The 21585-nt window shown below is 37.3% G+C and overlaps 1 protein-coding gene across 1 annotated transcript in view; it reads right to left on the bottom strand.

The window, feature by feature from the left end:
- The window catches only part of GRM8 (glutamate metabotropic receptor 8), a 352304-nt gene that overhangs the window by 185718 nt on the left and 145001 nt on the right, over window positions 1–21585 (bottom strand). Inside the window, exons 5-7 of the mRNA XM_065665020.1 lie at window positions 4515–4650; window positions 3886–4040; window positions 2529–2666 (exon numbers count right to left, since the gene is read on the bottom strand). Of these exons, the coding sequence (XP_065521092.1) occupies window positions 2529–2666; window positions 3886–4040; window positions 4515–4650 (429 nt within the window). The remainder of the gene's footprint in view (window positions 1–2528; window positions 2667–3885; window positions 4041–4514; window positions 4651–21585) is intronic.

The raw sequence follows: 21585 nt of genomic DNA on the forward strand, positions 1-21585 counted from the left end.
AAACCTACTGGAAGGAAAACTGGCAACTGGGGTAGGCCAAGGATCAAAGTCTTCAATATTAAGTTATTAACAATTAAATGTAACAGCTCCTATATCCTTATTATACAGGGGTTCTTTTTTTTTTTTTTTAATTTTATTTATTTACCACTATTATTTTGAGCAGACTTGACCATGAAGGGAGAAATTCATGGGTGGGATATTCTCCTCTTTAATCTTTAGCAGACATATTTGTCTGCTTTGAGAGTGGTAATAAGAATTACTGGCCAGGATTTCATTGCTGCCTCTGTTTTGTGCAGAGGAAGCTATGTCAAATGAACTGGGGTGAGTCAAGATGCCATTTGCAATTCTACAGGTCTAGACTGTGGGGCTGGGGGTAGAGAGTGTGTGTGTCATCTCCCATTCTCCACCCAGCATTTCTCCTTAAACCACTAGAGATTTATTTCAAATTTCTGCCCTCATCTCTTGAATAAACTTACTTAAAAGGAAAACATTTTGGTGACTTTTGTTATCCAACCCTTTATATTTGAGTTAGGTAAGCAAAGGGATCATGATGAATCATCACCTTGTTTCAGGTCTGCTGCTGTCCAAATGCCTTTTCTATTGTACTAACCCACCTTCAAGTGGTTTTAGTCGAGGGTCCTAGCACTTGTAGGTACCCTTGTTTGCAGAAGAATTCATAGGGTTTTTTTTCCTGCAAGTGAAAATGCATGTGCAACCTTCATAAGAGACTGCCCACATCTTAATTCCATCCCTTGTTACAATGTTAGCATTCTGGGTGCAGAAAACATTTATTTTTATTTTCAGGAATAGAGAGCATACCATAGTTTTGTTTTTTAAAATACACAGATATCCATTTTAAATTGCAAATTACTTTGACTCTATCAAGATATGGCGTATACATTTTATACACTACTTTTCACTTGGTAATTCAGTTTGACAGATGTGATGAGACAAGCCATATAACCATCTGTGGTAACATCTAGAGCTTCCCAAACTACAGCACACACACCACTCATTCCACCTGAAAAACTTTTAAAAAGCATCTATTTTCCACTTATAATCCCTTCCGAGACATGGGTAACTACCCAGCCATGACTTGCTGCTATACGAATCAAGGCCAAAGAGTAAAGGATTAGAGAAATAAGCTATCATTTAGCCCAGTGAGTATCGCCTCCTTTTTTTTTTTTTTTTTTTTTTTTGGAGTATGTTGTAAAAGGCAGAAGACAACACATCATTGCTGAAATAAGAGAGTGCATGCATGGCTTTCATACTTCTGTATGAGACGTAACTGTGTGTTGCGAGGCCCAATGCGGTAAGTCTTTGACTGAATGGCACAGTATACATACAATAAATCTGATGATTCAGGAAGTGCAGAACTAATGATGAACTTGGAGACCACACAGTATGTCTGACAAACCCAGAAGTGGGGTGCTGGTGTGAAGCTTTTGTTTGCAGAGATCTTGGAAAGGCACACCCATAACAAAGGCTGCATGTCAGAGTCATCAACTAGCCGGAAATCTTGGAGCAATAAGTGAATAAAACACTCATGTGCCACATGGAAGGTATTATTTAGTGTAAGAAAACACTGTTGGGAAAATTAAGGAACATCAACGACTTATGTGTGTAGTGTAGAAAATTGGGTATTGCTGGTGCCTCTAGTCACAGAAATGGTCTTTGCCAGCAATGCTGGGGGTACTGGCAGTAGCTAAGAAAATGACACTGGGAGCTCTGACCTTAGGAAAAAACTGTCTACACAAAAAGTAACATAAACAGTCTGCTATAGCCACAGAAGACCAAAGATAACACTCTTGTAATAAACTTTGCAAGGGACAGAAAAAAGTCAACATCTCATAGGGGAGATGAAACTCAGAGCTACTGATGCAGCTGCTATATTAGCTTTGCGTCTGGGTATGATGCCTGAGCAAGCAGGCTTGCTTTGAGAACATCAGTGGCAGTTACATAGCTTTTGCTTTAACTTCATAGACACTTTAAGCTTCATAATACAGTATAGAATCCTGTTCTTTTCGTGTGAGGTCAAGTAATAAGAATGTATTGATTTGAATTTTACTCCACTCTCAATCACAGTTTGTAAAATAAATGAGTCCATGACTTGACCTATCATCAAGACCTCGGTAGTTCAAACAGGAATTTAATTTTCTCTGCATAAAATTCAGGGATAACAGTATGAGAATTACTATGATACGCCATTCACTAAAAAAACAATTATATCGACAACTATAGAAGGGGTGAGAGAGGAGGCCATTGTAAACATGAGTGGAATTGAACCATAGTCACAGGTCTTTAACAAAATCTGTACCATCATTTGTGCAATCTGTGTGTATTAACTAACTACTAACTTTATCAAACATTTTCCATGATTTTTTTCTTCAGGTTTGAAAAAAGTTGTCACACTTTTCTTCAACACAGTAATATACATTTGGGAATTGAAGGGATCCACAAGAGTGCAAAGAAAGCAATTCCTTTCCTGCACTTTTGTAAATTCATGGATAATGTATTTTCACAGTTACCTGTGCATTTCTTGATATTGCTATTTCTTTTTCCATGTGATCCTAACTTGCATCCAAAGTTCTCCTCCCAAAATTCTGCAAACCAGACATTTCTTCGATTGTTAGCAAGTGTTCGGCTCCGAAAATATCTATCGAATCCTACATTTAAGAGAAGTGAAGGAAGCATTAAAATATGATACAGCATTAAAATAGTCATATAAAGACAATAACAAATGTTGCATAAATATCAGCACAAGAAAAAGCTTTAGGCACAAACTACTATAATAATATTTTTATAAGCATAGTAGTATCTAAGGATTAGAAAAATTGTGTATTTTTCATTATCCCATATTTGCTGTAGAACAAGATTTTTTTCAAGTACCTACAGCACTTAAAGAGTCTCTAAAGCTCCAGGAGAATTTTATCACTAAAAAAAAAAAAAAAAAACAATGCAGATAGTTGGGGAAATGGCTTAATTTTTAATACACAGATGACAGAAATAAAGAATTGGATACCTACAAGAAATTAGACAGACTATAATCACTACTTAGTCAAAGACTGTGATCCAAATAAATTTAATTTCAAAGTCACCTAAAATCACTGTGTAACTCTCCATTGAACCAGAAAGCTTCCAGAAAACCTAAAATTCTGTTTCTATTTATGTATTTAATGACCCCAGTTGAGAAAATAAAGATTCCTGCTTAAACCTGATCAGATTTTGCACCAGCCTTACCCCTACAACCCAGCACCCATAATGAACTAATGACTAACACATATCAACTGGATTAAGCTCTTTATAAACATGTCCATGTGGCTAAATTCTCCAACTAGCATCAATAGTGCCTAGTTTTTCTAATCATTTACCAGTTTAGAGCACTTACCCAGACAGTAAGAGATGGTACTGCATGCAGTACCCTCCTGGGAATAAGGTGTTTCAAACCAACAACCTCCACTTTATCCACTAAATCAGAAACTTTGTTGATATAGTGGCTTCTTAAAGTAAATTTAGGAGAAGAAAGCAGAGTCTAGACTGATCTCCTCCTGGAAGAATGAGCTGACTTATATCATCCACCAAATATTCTCCGTTTTTCTCCTGAAGAACCACTAGACTATGGATAAGAAGCTCTTCACCACACATGCTCTCATTATTGGACAATTGTAAGATTAGATAATTGCAGATTCATCATCTCCTCATCTCAACAGTGATATTAAATGAATATTGGATCAGGCCAACTCAAGTTACTTACTTAGAAAGTTTTCCCTGATTTCCCTGTAATCAAGGACTACATGATTTTAATTTTTTTATTTATTTTTTAAGAGAGCAAGTGTGCTTGAACACTCTCAGAAAATGAGGGGTTTGTGCCATGTGCATTCCTACCATCTATTGAGGTTCTTTTGGGCAGAATGGTTACTGCTCCTTCCGCAATCTCCTCCTGCTGCTGAACCGGTGAAATTTTTGACCCCCAACTATCTGAGCCAATCCAGAGGAAATGTCCAGACTGATTAGCTTTTTTGGCTGCTTCCAGTATACGCCTGCAAAGACACAACAAATGTTTAATTAGACAAACTGCATTTACAAAAAATTTGAGAATCTGCAGCATTAACTCTGGCAATGTATAAGTAAGCTTATACTAACCAATTAGTCAACAGTTTTCACAGTCTAAAGCATATTCAAAAACAGCTGTAGTGAACTTAAGATACAGTACTGTACAAATTAATTTGTTTAACCTTTAGCCATATTTTTCTAGCATTCTTACTGTGTTCTTCCTTTTCAGTCACCAAATAGTAATCTATTGGAGCTGCACTCTTAGGAACTAGGAACAGGTTAAATCTCCACAGAATGAAGGATCAGAATATAGTTTCTACTCAGTTTCTTAGCACCAGATTTACAAGAATTTTAACATCTAATTGAATCTGAAACTCCTGCATTACTCTATTCTGCACCATCCAATTGAGCATCTCTGCGAAGACAAACATCTTCAACACATAAAATAAGGAAACAGGCACCTAATATCATCTTCATTGGCAAACATGATGACCGCTCGAGCATTTGGAGTTTCCAACAAGCGCTTGATGATCTTTTCAAATTCTCCTGGTCTTGGTTCCCGAGGGATTTTGAGTGACTGAGCAATACAAACACCTCCTAAAAAAAATTAAAAGGAGGAAAAAGAATTTTAACTTGCTAAATAGCCACACTTTAGATAATCCATAACCAGACAGGTAAAGAAGTTGTTAATCTGAGATATAGCGGCATAGCCAAAAGTTATATTATCTGTGGTTTTTTTTAAATGACACTGTATGAACTTACACAGTCAATGCTTCATTAAAGAGTACAACTCAGTTAGCTGTTACTTATATAAAATCCTAAACATTCTGAGACAGATCAGCTGCGCTGAGCTTCACTGACCTACCTCAACTTATAAGAGCTAAGAACCCAGCCTTGCCACATGATTGCAGTTAGCCATGGAGACACAATTTGAAGGTTATCTTACATTCAGAATGTGGCTCTTCAGTACTGGGAACTATCATACACCTCTGTTTTTTCAACAGAGAGTAAAAGGTTAGCAATAAATGCTGTGGTTACAGAATCAAACAGAGTATGTAAAATGTTCTCTTATACATACAGATAATTTCTAATTGTTATTATGACATCCCTAATTAAGCTGTCTTAATTTAGAAAGGGAGTGGTTAGTAGGTCAAGAGAGGTTCTCCTCCCCCTCTACTCAGCCTTGGTGAGGCCGCATCTGGAATATTGCGTCCAGTTCTGGGCCCCTCTGTTCAAGAAGGACAGGGAATTGCTGGAAGGAGTCCAGCGCAGAGCCACAAAGATGATTAAGGGAGTGGAACATCTCCCTTATGAGGAGAGGCTGAGGGAGCTGGGTCTCTTTAGCTTGGAGAAGAGGAGACCCAGGGGTGACCTCATCAATGTTTACAAATATGTAAAGGGTAGGTGTCAGGATGATGGAGCTAGGCTTTTTTCAGTGATATCCAGTGATAGGACAAGGGGCAATGGGTGTAAACTGGAACATAGGAAGTTCCACGTTAACATCAGGAAGAACTTCTTTACTGTAAGAGTGACAGAGCACTGGAACAGGTTGCCCAGGGGGGTTGTGGAGTCTCCTACACTGGAGATATTCAAGGCCCGCCTGGACAAGTTCCTGTGTGATGTACTGTAGGTTACCCTGCTCTTGCAGGGGGGTTGGACTAGATGATCTTTTTAGGTCCCTTCCAACCCTTGGGATTCTGTGATTCTGTGATTCTGTGATTTTTAAGAGGTTTGTAGTTGTCATTGCATATTCTAAATTACTGAACAGCAAATGAACACAAACTCAGAAATTATATCTCTTCCTGACAGAAGGAAGAAAGTGCTAATTGAAATCTCTACATTTTACTTGTCCTTGAAAAAGGGACAGATTTCTACTTGGTGATTTTTAATGGCTTTTATATACTGGTGCAGGTGAATCTCTCTCTGCTTCCTGGTTACAACAGTTATCTATGTTCAAGCATACGAAGAAAGAAATTCCTTCAGCCTGTTTCATGAAGCACTGAGTTCAGATTGGAACCAACTTCCTATACCATACATTATCTTTTTATGATTGTTTCTAATTTGTTTATTTTAATTCTTTTTTCTTTAAGAACTGTTGTCTGATTTGCATTGGTACATCTAACTTCCACCAATATTTGCTCTTGCTTGTTGTTATTCCCAAAAATAAGACCCTCTTGCAGAGAATCTAATCATTAATAAAATGAGAAAAACAAAGAAAATGAGAAAATGTTTGCTTTCAACAAAAAGCAACATGTTACTAGGCAGAAGGAAAGCAAATGATACTTTTGCATCTCTGCATCTAATACTTCTATATTGAAGATTACCTTCACTGCGAGTAAGATTAAGAATGCATTTTAAAAGAGCTGCTGTATTTTTAATGAATGCTGGTATTTATTTTCTGATATACAAGATCTGGGGCATATACATGTCTATACATTAAAGATAATTAGACAACTAAACACAGTTAGATGGCTATGTTGTATATGGGGAGGCTTTCCAACTTTCTCAACAGTTTTGTTCTCCCTATTAAAATGTCAACCTTCTGTTTTTCCAAAGTACTTCACAAATTAGGTTGATACATTTAATGCCTTCTTTGCTTCAGTCTTTAATAGTAAGATCAGATTTCTCCAGGTTCCCAGCCCCCTGAGGTGGAAGACAAGGATGGGGAGTAGAATGAAGTCTCATAATCCAAGAGGCTCAGAGACCTGCTACAACGCTTGGACACACATAGATCTATAGGGCTGGATGGGATCCACACGAAGGGACTGAGGGAGCTGATGGAAGTGCTCACCAAGCCACTTTACATCATTTATCAGCTGTCCTGGTTAACTGGGCAGGTCCCAGTTGACTAGAGGTTAGTGAATGTGACGCCCATATACGAGAAGGTCTGGAAGGAGTATCTAGAGAACCTGGAAGGAGTATCTAGAGAACCACAGGCCTCTCAGCCTGACTTCAGTGTCTGGGAAGGTTGTGGAGCAGATTGTCTTGAGTGCTATCATGTGGCACATACAGAACAAGCTAGCGATGGGGCCCAGTCAGCATGAGTTTATGAAAGGAAGGTCCTGCTTGACTAACCTGATATCCTTCTATGACAAGGGGACCCACTTATTGAATGAGAAAAAGGCTGTGAATGTTGTCTACCCAGACTTTAGGAAAGCCATTTCCCATGGCATTCTCCTGGAGAAACTGCCTGCTCTTAGCTTGGAGAGGTGTATCCTTCGCTGGATAAAATACTGGCTGGATGCCCAGGCCCAAAGAGTGGCAGTGAATGGCATTCATATCTTTATCAATGATCTGGGTGAGGAGTTAAGTGCATTCTTAGGAAGTCTATAGATGATGCCAAGTTGGGCAGGAGAGCTGACCTGCTGGAGGGGAAGAAGGCTCTGCAGAGGGATCTGGACAGGCTGGATCAACAGGCCAAGGCCAAACAAAATAAAGGTGTTCATGAAGCCTTTTTTGTTTATTTTACTCAAAGAATAAGTAGGAATTGTTCAAAGCTGCCCTACACTTCTCAGTGTCTAAGAGGCATTTGGACAATGCCTTTAATGACATGCTTTAACTTTTGGTCAGCCCTGAACTGGTCAGGCAGTTGGACTAGATGATCACTGTAGGTTCCTTCCAACTGAAATAGTTCTATTCTATTCTATTTTCTTCTATTCTATGTAATATTTAGAAAATGCTGGGGATTAATTATCAAATTTTGTTCTGCTTTCACAGAATTTCATTGACCTCAATAGCTGTTTGCACAGGCAGACACTAAGTTGGATTCAAGTTTATACATGGCATAAGTGAAGCATGGAATTAGCAACTGCCAGTATAAAAATAACTACTTTCAAATTCAATCAGCCAGCTTTAGTCACAGGTAAACATATCCCTTTTTTCAGCTATACACCAATTTCTTGGGATGTTACATTATTATTTTATTAGATTGAGAGATGCATACGACAGTATAGATTTATCCTGAGTTCTTGTCTGCTTTACATGAAAGAAATTATATTTGCAAATCAGAATATCTTCTATTTCTAGCAAAAATTGTTTTTACATTTTTCTTTATGATCTATAAATAGTATAAAGCTATAACATAAATAAATTACTCTTATCTGCTTTAAGGTTGAATATATTGCCTTTTTCTGTCAACACATTTGATCACATTTTTATGCACAAGCTGGCTCCCCATGATGGACAGCTAATTTGACAACAACAACAGATGAGACTCTATAGAACGTGACCCTCATATTCACCAGGTATCTTTGACAATCCAGTAATGAAAAGATGGACACTGTATTATGAAAAGCTTTAGCCAATTTTCTGAATTGCTATTAAGCTATTGTGATAGATACTCAGAAAGTCCTTTACTGCAACCTCTTTCTCAAGTAACAGTGATGAAATGAAAGATAAATATTTAGCAGATAGCCTGTACATTTAACAATCAGCAATTCACTGTTCAAAAAATAGAAATTGATACCAACACCAAGCTCTCAACTGTCCCCAGAGTAATTCAGACACAGAAAATAACACAGATCCTAAAAAAAATTACATAAAGGAATTTGTTACCTCATTAATTTTGAGAATGCATTTTTTAACCATTCCTACTCATGCAATGGCCCTTAGGAAAAAAAACATTATTTCCATATAATACTCAAATGCAAATATTACAAAATGCACATATAAAAATACACTATATAGAGCCATCTACAATGTGTGTGGAATGGATATTAAGCAATGAAAAACTGCACTATCCAAAAAGCTGTTTTCATTCAAAATGGTGCAGAAGAAACACCATTTCATCATTGCACTAGCAAGTTCAATCGTGACTGTACTGTGCATCTTAGCATCTCTGCATTGAAGAAAGTGTTAAGTACTATCAGGAACAAAATAAAATGCACTTCAGCCTTGTTGCTGTATTTATAATGAATCGTGTAAGCTATCTGCAACACACTAAACACTTTGTGTATACCCTTGTCTATATATTACATATGCAGCTGTTGCTCAAACAAATAACAGAGTATCAATTTTCAGCTAATGATGAAATGCTAGATCCACAGAGGTACTTTTACAACATTATGGTGTCTAACCTCTCAGCACCCTGCTGCCTTTGAAATCTACAGCCTGGGCTAAATGCCCAGATACAGGGAGAGATGAGTGTCTAGGAAAAGGATTCATAGGAGCCAGCAACTGAATAAGGAATAATTATTCTTCTAAAATAGCTATCAGAGGTACTAAAAAAGAACAGGTTTTAAGGCCAGTAGTTAGGATAATCTTATGAAGCGCTCAAAAAGAGACTTTCCCCAAATCAGAACAGATGCCTTATACACTATACCAGTGGATTTACCATTTACTGCAGAGGTGCCAAAGGGCAGATGATTCAGATACCTAATGCCCCTGCAGGATATATGGCTATGAATCATAAGAATAAACTGTGTCTACATATTTTGTTCTGTCAGCATTTCTGACTGACTTGGCATGATGACTGCTTGTCTCTGTTGCTGGTTTCTAAAATGTTTGTTATTCTTCATTGTTGGGGGATGTACATATGTCCTGGGTTTACCAGGAGCCGTTTTGCTCCTTCTTAGTAACTGGTGCAAGCTCTGTGTTTTGACTTCCAGCCTGGGCAGAGAGCTGATAACACCGATTGTTTTTAATTGTTGCTAAGTAATGTTTATTCTGGCCAAGGACTTTGTGAGTCTCATGCTCTGCTGGGGACGAGGGAGGCCGGGAGGAAGCAGAGACAGGACACCTGACCCAAACTAGCCAAAGAGGTATTCCATACCACAGCACGCCATGCCCAGGGAGGTAACTGGGAGTTACCTGGAAGGGCACACTCTCTCTTCGGGGGGAGTCGAACTCGTTCGGCGGTGGTATCATATTCTCTTGTTATTTTCTCTTATCAATATTATCATTGGCGGTAGCAGCAGTGATTTGTGTTATACCTTAGTTACTGGGCTGTTCTTATCTCAACCCGTGGGAGTTACATTCTCCTGATTCTCCTCCCCATCCCTCCGGGAGTGGGGAGGATTGGGGGGGGGGGGGGGTGAGTGGACGACCTGTGTGGATTGGTTTAAACCACGACAACATAAAAAAAAAAAAAATCATTGGTCTAAATTTCCCTTGGCTAAAATTACGACTAATTTAACATTTGTATGAGGAAATGAGAGCTAACTATCTTCTTACCGAAAAGGAAATGTTGTGTTCAAACCTGGTCAATTAAAAGGATTTATGAACAGCCCTCAGAAACGATGTTAGTGAGACCAAGAATGGAGTTAGACAGACAGACTCATTTCAGCCAGTTCAACTAGGAATAAATATCCGTAATTGTACCCACTCCTATTTTACCCATTCCCCAATTCATATATGACATAGAAGATGAAATAAAGGGCTTGTATCTGTCACAAATTTTTAATACATTAAGATGGAACTGATGGAAAGTAGGTCTTCAAGTACTCTGGGGAAAAGGAAAAAACATCTTAGCACCACACTGTGCTACATCTCTTTTGTCTGTTCTCAGACCTGTAAAACTGAGATTGTACTTAGTCATCCCAGAGCTATATCTGTGGAATAAAACAGTTAATATGAGCTTCACTGTGTACAGTACATCATTACAGGCATGAACAGTAATGATAAGTACCCATTTATCTTGTGTCTAACAGTTCTCAAGTTTGATATCCAGCACCTGGGGCCAGGAGACAATGAAATGAAGGAGAGCAGAGGTGGCACCTGGAAATCAGGCTCACAGAAGGAGCTGCCCCACTCACAATCAGCCACTCTGCATCATGGTTAGCAGCTGGGAACTCATGCGCTTTTAAAAGAGGGACATAACCAGACCTGATCTACAATACTATGGGTTTGAGTTGTTCTTTCCATTGTGATAAAAATCACATCTTAAACAAATTGTTCCATGCTAAGGCTTGGCTTGCTTACAGTTGCTCTGTATAACACAGCTTGTGGGGAAAAGGTGGTCACCAAAGAAAAAACTGGTAGATTTTGAAGATATTGTCAGTATGCTGGATCAGCAAGCTTTTTCCTTTCTTTTTTTGCTCTTACAACAATGATTCTGCAATGAAAAAAAAAAAAAATAAAACAAAAGGGAAATGTAGTACCTACATCATTTTGGTAGCTAAACATATGATAATTTTCTAATAAATATTCATTTTAGCTCTCATGGGTTCTGAATTCACAAGACGGCCTGCTAATTGTAAATCATTAAATACTCAAGTATATGGAGGTGCATCCCAGAAGTGATGCTGAATGCATCCCAGAAGTGATGCTGAATGTGTATTTGGAAAACAGTAAGCAGACTTGGTAGGAAACTTGCACTAAGAAATAAACTTCCTGAAGCAAAGATTTGAAGTTGAAGTCAAATGTAAATACCAGCTAGGATCCAGCGCTACATTATGGACCAACTAAGTAGGATACACAAGAAAGGACACTTTGTCAGTTCTAGTGTGTTCAGTGTTGGGACCACAACCATATTACTCAGAACCAGTTTATCCTGAACTATTTTATCTCTCCATGTATATAACTAGTCTTACCGTTGTGAAAAGGGAATGATCAAGTTATGCAGTTGCTTTAAACTATCAATTTCTCAGCATAGAGAGGCATACCCCACCTGACTCAGTATATATCAATTGCAAGTCAATTATTTCATGGCAGCTTCGTCACAAATCACATTGTTCCTGAAAAAGATCAAGACAAATAGCCAGAGCACACCTGGGACCCAGTCCTACCTGGCAGCACTTTCTCAGATGCCTTCAAGTATGCTTTTTTTTTTTTAAGATGAATTATATGACTGGTCACCAGGCCAAAAAAATTTTAATGCAGGCCTTGGGAATGTTTCCAAAATATATTACCAAAACATTTGAAGGCAGAGAAGTTCTTATTCCAAGTAGAGGAACAGATGTCAGAGACTCTAAGAAGCTCTTCTGTGAGGTGCACAGGAGAGTGTCTGCTGCTGTCGCAAGCAGACAAGGCCTCTGCCTGACAAGAGACTGCACACTTCTGACAGTATCACATGATGCAAGGTAACATGAGGAAAACCAGACAATTGCATTTCTCCTCCTTTTCCATTCCTTCTTTCCCCTGGTTATAATGAAAGTTCAGAAAATCTAGACCTGTTTATATTGAAAGTCTGTTCCAATTGCCAGAATCCTAGCTCAGCACAAAGACTGCTGGAGATACCAACAAGATGCTCCACACTGAATTTCTGTTTACGAAAACAGGAATAGCATTGTGACTTTCTGAATACATCAAGACACTCTTTTTAAGCAGATAATTCATTATTTGATAAATTTGGATGCTAAGAATTTTGAATATTGAAGAAAAATAAGGTAAGTGACTGTTCTGCATGGGATTTTCACTGGTGCTGAATACCAGGAATTCTTAGGAATTAGTTTAAAACGTGGTCAGGTTGCTGCCATTCTCTTGTGTATTCTTAGATGCCTTTAGCAATAATTCTCTAGAGTACGAGTCAACAGAGAGTCAAGAGAACTCAAATTTCTCAAGCAATAATTGCTCAAAATGTAAATATCTCCTTAATGCCAAAGGACAGTAGCTGGAACGCCTGAATGCAGCCACGCATTCTATACAGAGCTACCTTCATTTAACTACCCCAAGAAACCAATGGTCACCGATGTGGCTGTATGGAAAGCTTAGCTTTACAAATAAGCACTTGAGTCTTCTGCAGTCTCTGTGCTCCCACTGAACTCCTTGACATGGTATCTTCACTGCTATTCATGTCCAAATCTAGTTAAATAAAATCCCATTCCAATACACCTCCTTTGGTACAGTCACAAATTAACTGCAGTATGGAAATATCCAAAAGTCTTGTGGCTTCTCATTTGCTCAGAAACTCACAAAATACTTCAGCAAACAATTCATGTACTCACTCTCACAAAGACAGTTAATTCTTCGGCCAATAGTGGAAACATTTTTGATGCAAGATATTAAAAAAAATAATTTTAATAAATTAAATTACAATTCATTCTGAATGGACAAAAGTGGCACTTAGTACCCACTACACTAAAGCATAATGGAGAATGAGAGATTTTGTTGCAATCTTTCAACAGACAAAAACATTTCATATTTTGAGCCCATACTTTGCTGTTGTTTTTCCTTTATTTAAGTAAAATTACGTTTTACCAAAATTCTTTAATATTTTTTACTAAGTTGGCTTTTTGCACAAGCAGGTTGGGGATACTTTTTCACTAACATGTCAGCTACAGTCATGGGCATTTATACTCAAAACTAAGAGCTTTTAAGAGATCAAAGTCTCTATTTTAGTGTTTTAGAAAAGGCCTTTGAGCAATGTTTTTTGTGGGATATTCCTTTTATTCTTTCTTTTGAAAAAAAGTAAAAACAGAAGACCATGAAAGAACACGAAACATTCTGATAAATGCAATTCACACGTTCCTTTGAAACCTGTTTTTTTACATTCCTATATGGATTCATAGGCACACAGCCATGCATATTTCACAAACACATACACTCATACAGATACTTCGATCATAGACAAAGCAGATGTTAATTCTAAAATAGAATAGGAAGAAAGAAAAAAAAATAACCAACCCAGCTCTAGCTCCATATGAGACGACTGGCTATGGGCTTCAGTTATCAGAGTCTGTCTCTAAGGTAACATGCTTCAAGGGAGACCTGTTATTTTTTATTTCCATTCTGAACGATAAAAGAAACCTTTTCTTTTTCTTTTTTCCTTTCCCTTTTCCCTTTCCCTTCCCCTTTTCCTCTTCCTTTTCCTTTCCTTTCCTTTCCTTACCCTTTCTTTTCCTTTCCTTTGAGGGGGGATGTAGTGGTGTTTGGGAAGAAGAGCGGAGAAACAGTTTCAAATGTACTACTACAGGTTCCATTAACACCAGCATTTGATGGAAATAATTGCAAGGGATATTCTCACCACTACCAAACCTGCAGATTTTATTTTTTTCCCCAGGTTTGAACAAAAAAAACCCACAAACAACGCATTTTCATCCTTTGACTCTTTAGTGGTATTTGTATAAATGAAAGACAACTTTCAGAGTCTTGAACATGAGAGGCTAAATGAAAAAATCAGCTGTAGTAAAAGTTTATGAGTAGGTAAAAATCTCTTATATAAAAAAAGCCTGAAAAGATTGAATTCTGGAAGATTGTGAGAAAGGAATTTTCCTCTTCACAGTGAATCACAGTCTAACTAGTTCATAAAGGACATGGGATCCCCAGTCAAACTTCAAAACAATATATGACCAAAGGAATGTAATTGAAATTGGTCTCCACTTACATTTACTGGTCAGCTGTTGCAATGCTTTCACAGCTATGTCTTTTTTTATCACCACAGTGGGTATGAATATCTCCCTCCAGAGAAACATGGTTCTTTGTACTTTCAGATTTAGAACTTGCGGAGGCATAATATGAAAAAGAAATATGTTTTCTGGCTACATGCCAAGTACATCCTTAATGAGGATGTACTCTTTTTTGTTTGTTTATTTTCTAATGATCAGGAAAGCTTAGGCTATGAAAAGAAATTTCACAAATGCCTAAATTCTAGAATTTTTTTTTTGTAGTAACATCTGATTTATAATGAAGTAATAGTGTGAAATCAAACCCTGGCCTATGGTTACCTAAAGTATTTTTCTCTGAAAGTAAATTATTTTAATATGGCCTTTGTCCTTTCCTTTGTTTCTCTATAATTCTCCATACTAATGGGCCTGAGTAGCAGTAAACATCTGGATTTGATGTTTTATGGAGTTTAGGTGCAAATGGCTGCTTCAAAAATTCTAGACATGGGTCAGGCATAAAAATCACCAGTTCACCTCCAGTATAGCAGTCCCATTTCACAATCCCCAGGAGGTGTATTCAGCGTCATTAAGATGACACTGGAGTTTACAGCATTCCTTATAACTATGTTTAGGCAGGAAAAGAAACCCCACCAAAAGAAGGGCTGGATTTTGTAAAAACATTATTTTTCTTCTAAATAAACATAGCTGCTTTTCTTTTAGGCTAATTTGGTCCCTGTGGGGATCTTTGGTTTAACATTTTTTCACTCCACTCCCCACCCTGTTTATTTTAAATATTTTATCAGTGAGATAAAAGACTTTTTTTTTTCAGTCAAGCTGTTCTGGATTACCAGATTTTAATGGTAGGATGCTGTCTTATTTTTCCTTTGCATGCTTACTGCTATCACAGTGTTCAGAGATTGCCTTCAGTCACCTCCTTTGCACTTAAATGCTGTACACAGACTTTTAATGTGCCTTCTAAGAAAAACAGCAGCAGTAGTTCATGTTCTCATTTTGAAACTTTTTGGTCTGCTTTTATAAGGGAGTTCATTCTTCTTTGTGGTCATAAAATAGCCACAAATCTCTTGTATTCACTAAAATTAAAAAAAAAATAAAAAATCCTTCTTCTTCTTGCTATCTTCCAGAATACTGGCGGAAAAATCAATTATTTCCATCTTTCTCTATGTATTCATTTAGCCAAACAGTCTAATAGCAGGGAATTATTCTTAAAATTAGGCATGTTATTTAGCTTAGGTTCTCTCTAGTTGTCAAATATTAATTTTCTCAAAATTTGAAATATCAAAAATAGTTTGCATGTAAAGGCTTGCTTAACTTTATCGAAGATTAGTCTGCATTTGGTTACTGATGTTTGAGCTTGAATGTAAAATTTAAAATAAAGTTTCAAATTTGAAGTAAAACAGAATAATTGACATCTAATTTTTGTCTGAAACTGGAAAAATAGAACCTTGTTTTCTCTACATGAAATTATAATCACAAATGTATAATGAAAATCAAGAAGGGATCTCTTCTGACAGGGAATACTGTAGGCAAATCTAATCCCCAGAAAGCAGTGTAGTAAGTCAAAGAATGTTACCCTGTAATGTCTGAAATCAGCTCATTTCCATCTGAGCTAAAGTGTATATAACTAAAAAAATAAGACATTTCAAAGTTTGAAGGGTATGCCACAGCCCTGTAGAAGTTTCTCCAATATTTTATAATCTTCATTACTGAAAAAAAAGAAAAAAAAATGTTCCTTTAATCATCTTATTATTTCTAACTGCAGTTTACAACAACATGGTCTGTTTACACCTTTTTCATCCAAAACTGAGCTCTATCTATCTCCCTCAGTCTTCCAAACACAACTTCTATATTATTAAGTTATGTGATTAAATTATAAGTTAAATAGCCTTTTCTACTATAAAGGCTAAGTTTATTTGATTAGGTATCTAGACTGCAGTTACATTTGCTAAATTCATATACCTATTTTTATATTAGTACCTAACTATATTTGTCTAAAGTACTCTGAGAGCTGGACACTTACTTGTGTAAGAACACCATTAGGATCTAATAATACCCATGAACTTTATCTGTTTACTTCTTATCATTGAAGATTATAAAATATTAAGAGAATAAAGTTGTCTTGCATATTGCTTCAAGTCTCTCTGTGTCTTTTCACTAGTTTGAAGATACAGTGAGATTAAGAATCAGTAATACTTGTTTTATAATACAGCAGTGAAATACAGAAATGACTTAGTGAATGAACAAGAGTCATTCTGTAGCCTTCCTTATAAATAAACCTACAGAAGCATAACTTACTTTTAAAAGTGGTGGAGTTAGAGTTTGCTACACAGATAGCGTAGCTTTAAGAAAGTCTGCAGCATTGCATTGTGAGATCTGGATCAGAGAACAAACTTAGAGAATCCTTATGTCTTTATGTGTTTAATACCATGTGAAAATATCTCTTGAGAAGAAGTTTAGGAGTGAGCAGATATGCTAATTAATCTTTTCTTGAAGCATGTTGGGATGAAGGAATAGCTTAACTCATAAAGCCCTAAAAATACAGAAGTCATCAGGTCAAAAGTGACCATGAGATATGCTTAGAGTGCTGCAATGGGCCTGAGAACTGAAGAAAGCAGCAGGAAAGGGTTCAGGAGATCTATATATGCAATATAAGAGAGCTTGCAAATTGAACATGTGTCAGTCTGCATTAAGGCATCTAACAACAACGCAGAAATGATGGGACGAGCATAAAAACACGGAAATGGTTTTCATTCTTAAGTATAAAAAATGATGAAAAGGTACTTATGTGCTTGGATGAAAGGTAACCTCTACATACATATAAAATAAATTGCAGAAATACAGTAGTGTTTACTTTCACCAAATGTCTAATTACCCACATCTTTTGTTTGAGGACACAAATTTCAGATTAATCTTCTGAATAAATCTTATCTTGTAAATTATCCAGCAGGAATATACATCTACCATGTTTTCTCAGTCCACATTAGGGAAGGAAAAGTCTTTATATAGTAAAAATATAGCTAGCAACTCTGTAAGTTGAATCACTGAAAAATTCTTAGATTCAGACTAAGGATTCTGGATAGGAGATCTGGTAAGTGACCTGACTCCAGCCTTTTCCCACTATTTCTAAAATGACAGGAATGCACTGCCTTGCCTTGTTGGAAAATGACTAGCCAAGTAGGATCAAAGTCTGCTTTTACCTAGTCCATCAATAGTTGTCACTAAGACAAGATTTAACCTTGTCTATCCTTTTTTTTTCAGATGGTAGAAACATAGCTTCATTCTCAGTGACATTCTGAGAGGAACAAAGGCTCTACCTAAAATCAAAGAAGGAAAAACATGGGAAGAAAGCTGCTATCCACGCAGGAAGAATCAGAAGAAGCTGCTCTTTCCATCAAAGTGCACAGCTATTGCCCTATAAAGAACTGCACCTAATGGGAAGAGCCTTTGCTCTCCTAGGTTCATCCACAATATATGGATCTCAGTCAACCTGAACCAAGCTGCTCAGTGACATCAGATGCACAAATGCAACTGTGTTCAGAATTAAACATGCTAACAGTACATTACAGTAAAAGGGAAATCTGGATACTTTTGCTAATGTAGCTATCAAATGTATGAAGCAATGTATGCAAGCCAAGGAAGGCTTTGGACTTTGAAAACTGATGCAACATTGGGAAGGTGGTTACACCACAGTTCGGTCCTTTCCACAGAGCTGTACCCTTCTTTGTTCTACTAGAAAGGAAATCGTGCAAGTGCTCAGGTTTTGTTTCTGTCTAGATTTTAATGTTCTATTATCAGAAGAACCCAGACCCAGCTCCTTCCATTCAAATAGCTGTGCTTCAGGAAATCACCATTAGCTGTAAAAGAAATTGAAGGAAGTGTTTGCTTTGTGATAGATTGGTTGCTTTGTGATAGATTATGTATTGAAGGTGTGCAATAACTGACAAAAGAAGTCTGCAGCTCACCATTTTCTAAAAAAACATTTGATAGATCCACCATATTTTGTAGACAATGAAGCAAAAAAATGAACCAATTACACAAAAAAACCCTATGATCATTAAGTGCAAAATTACTTTTACTGAACATTGCCTGGTAGTAGACACCATTATGCTGTTAATACAAGCTGAAATAAAAGCCTGTTTTAATGTGCATCTAATCCCCACACACCTTTGATCAACGAACTATTTCATCGAGGGCCTGAAGGATTTTTCTGTGTCCATGTTACTCATCTGATCATATGGTTTCAATAATTTGATACAATTCTTCTATCACATATAACATTTTCAAGCATCCTTCATTATGTTTTTCTTTTTACCAAAAGCTATCAAAAATTACACCAGACAAAAATCTATTATCCATGGAGCACTTATATCTCACTCATTATGAAAGAAAAATGCAGAAATACATGTTTCAAAATTAATTAATTCTGAAATCTATTGTCTATCAAACCTGTCAAAAGATGCAACACAGGAAAATGAAGGTATGTCAATTTTCTCTGAGCTACACACTGAATAAAGACATACGATTAGCCTCATGGACTCATAAGAGAAACTCCACCTTGCAGTAACAAAAAGCCATCCTATAATACTTGATAAAAGTAGAAAGTGAGGATAAAAAATGAAGATGACATAGAAGACAAAGGGAAGATAAGAAAGCAAGTAAGGACTGGAGAGCTGTGCTACAATTGCTCATTGTTCAGGGTAATGCACAAATAACAGTGCTGATCTGAAAACAAATCTTCTGCAAAAGCCTAGTGCTAAAATAATAATAATAATAATATACCTCTGTTTGCAATGCTTTATGATTAATCACTGTCAAGTTTTGAAGTGGAAAAAAAAGGCAGTAGGAAAGAATCGTTTATTCTCCAGGCTTCCAAAGAACTTTCTTAGGCTATTTAAAAAGTTTCAGCAGTGAAATACATATACTTCTTCAAAGTGAAAGACTAAAGGAACAAGCTAACTCAGCAGTTTGTATTGACATATTCAAATCAAATGCATTTTTTCAAATTCCAGAAGACCTCAAAAATTACTAGAAATTTGAATATTAGTATTTCAACTTTTTAAAATTTTGAACTCTGATAGCAGCCAAAACGCTACAACTTAAAGACTATTTTTCTGCATATGAGAAAGATCACAATCAGCCAAAGATTTACAATTTAGTATTTGAAAAGGCAGCTTCATTAATAACGCCTTTACCACCAGCAGAAAGTTTCCAGTGGTGGCAAGATGGAAAAGCAGAAGGAGTTTCAATACTGTGCTGGTTTTGGCTGGGATAGGGTTAATTTTCTTCACAGTAGCCAGTATGGAGCTATTGGATTTGTGATCAAAACAGTGCTGATATCACAAGCATGTTTCCATTGCTGCTGAGCAGCGTTTACACAGAGCCAAGGCCTTTTCTGCTCCTCACACCACCCCACCAGTGAGTAGGCTGGGGGTGCACAAAGAATTGGGAGTGGACACATGCGGGACAGCTGATCCCAACTGACCCAAGGGATATTCCACACCATATGGTGTCATGCTCAGCATATAAAGCTGGGGGAAGAAGAACAAAGAGTAGGACAACGGGAATCATAGTATTTGTCTTCCCAAGTAACCATTATGTGTGATGGAGCCCTTATGTCCTGCAGATGAATCATAGAATAGAATCATAGAATCATAGAATCATAGACTAGTTATGGTTGGAAAGGACCTTAAGATCATCTAGTTCCAACCCCCCTGCCATGGGCAGGGACACCTCACACTAAACCATGTCACCCAAGGCTCTGTCCAACCTGGCCTTGAACACCACCAGATGGCCAAACACCTGCCTGTGATGGGAAGTGGTGAATGAATTCCTTGTTTTGCTCTACTTACACACACTGCTTTTGCTTTACCTATTAAAGTGTCTTTGTCCCAACCCACAAGTTTCTCACTTTTACTCTTCCGGTTCTCTCCCTCATCCTGACATAGGGAGAGTGAGCAAGTGGCTGTGTGGGGCTGAGTTGCTGGCTGGGGTTACACCATCCAAACACACAAACAGTAAAAAGCAAGCAACAGCCCTGAAAATCACAAAAAAACTTCTGCCCCCTGTTTCTTGTGTTTGTTTTCTGTGCAGATGGACTGACTTATTTTAGAATACAGAGTAGCCAAAAATGAAACTAAAAGGAATATGGGAGAAAAAAAACCCAAGACAAACCAAAAACAGAGAGGAATTGCAGAACAGCACTAGTGATAGCTTTTTTGAGGATAAACTTCATTCCAATTAAAAACAGCAACATTATATATATACATACTGAAGTTTAAGACACCCAAGCCCTTGTGTACTATATCTTTCTAGAAGAAGAGAAAATCAGTCAGGCACAGTGAGATTGCTATGTTCATGCATTTCCACACTGTGGCACGTGCTCCAAATTCAAGCATCATATCTGGGCTCCCTGGGTCAATACTTAAGGAAGTCAGTGTTCAAATAAAATTCATCCGAGTTTTTGTAAAATCATAAATTAATCTCTAGCCTGGGGTAGCCCTTTTCACCAAGATGAGTTTATTTAATGAACTAATTACTGACACGTTTTCCAGATGAAGTAAACTGCGTGCATAGCAATCCTAGTGACCAAAGTTCAGCTGCTCTCCACTCATACTTTCACAATATTTTCCTCTCCTGTGAAACTTCTCTTCACTTGCTTTAAGATTCATCTCTTGCATATTAAAAAAGCCATGAAGAATGAGATTACAGTTGGTAGGGAGCAGAGAGCAGAAAAGGAACACTAAGGGTCTTCAGCTTCTCTGTTAGCCTCCTATCGCCAAGCTAACGCATACATTCCCAAAATAGCATTATTCTCTGGACTTGCCCTCCAGATGAGAAAACCCACAAAAACCCTACAGTGTTGCACAAAACGTCCAACTTTGTCCTGTACCATATCTCCCCCATGTCCCATGAGAAGGAGATTGTCCTACACTGACTTATGTGACACAGAACAGGAATACTTAGTCTCCTTACCATCATCACTCATCAAGCCCAAAAGTATTTAATAAAGGAAAGATGTTGTCCATGCACTCAAAGAGACTCCAGCAACTGCAGTGCTACAGAGGTGTTTGAAGTAAAACCCTATAAGGGAAAAGGACATGAAGAGTGCAAAACTATGTGCAATAGAATTAGCCATTGATAGTTTTCTCTGAGGCTGTTTGATCATTTGTTGGATAATGGTATAGTAATGTCCTAGAAATCACCTTTAACCATCTGTGTGGCTGCTAGATTCAGGTTAGTTCTTTAGAAGCTGAAG

The sequence above is a fragment of the Lathamus discolor genome, chromosome 1, assembly GCF_037157495.1.
Source record: "Lathamus discolor isolate bLatDis1 chromosome 1, bLatDis1.hap1, whole genome shotgun sequence".
Lineage (NCBI taxonomy): Eukaryota > Metazoa > Chordata > Aves > Psittaciformes > Psittacidae > Lathamus > Lathamus discolor.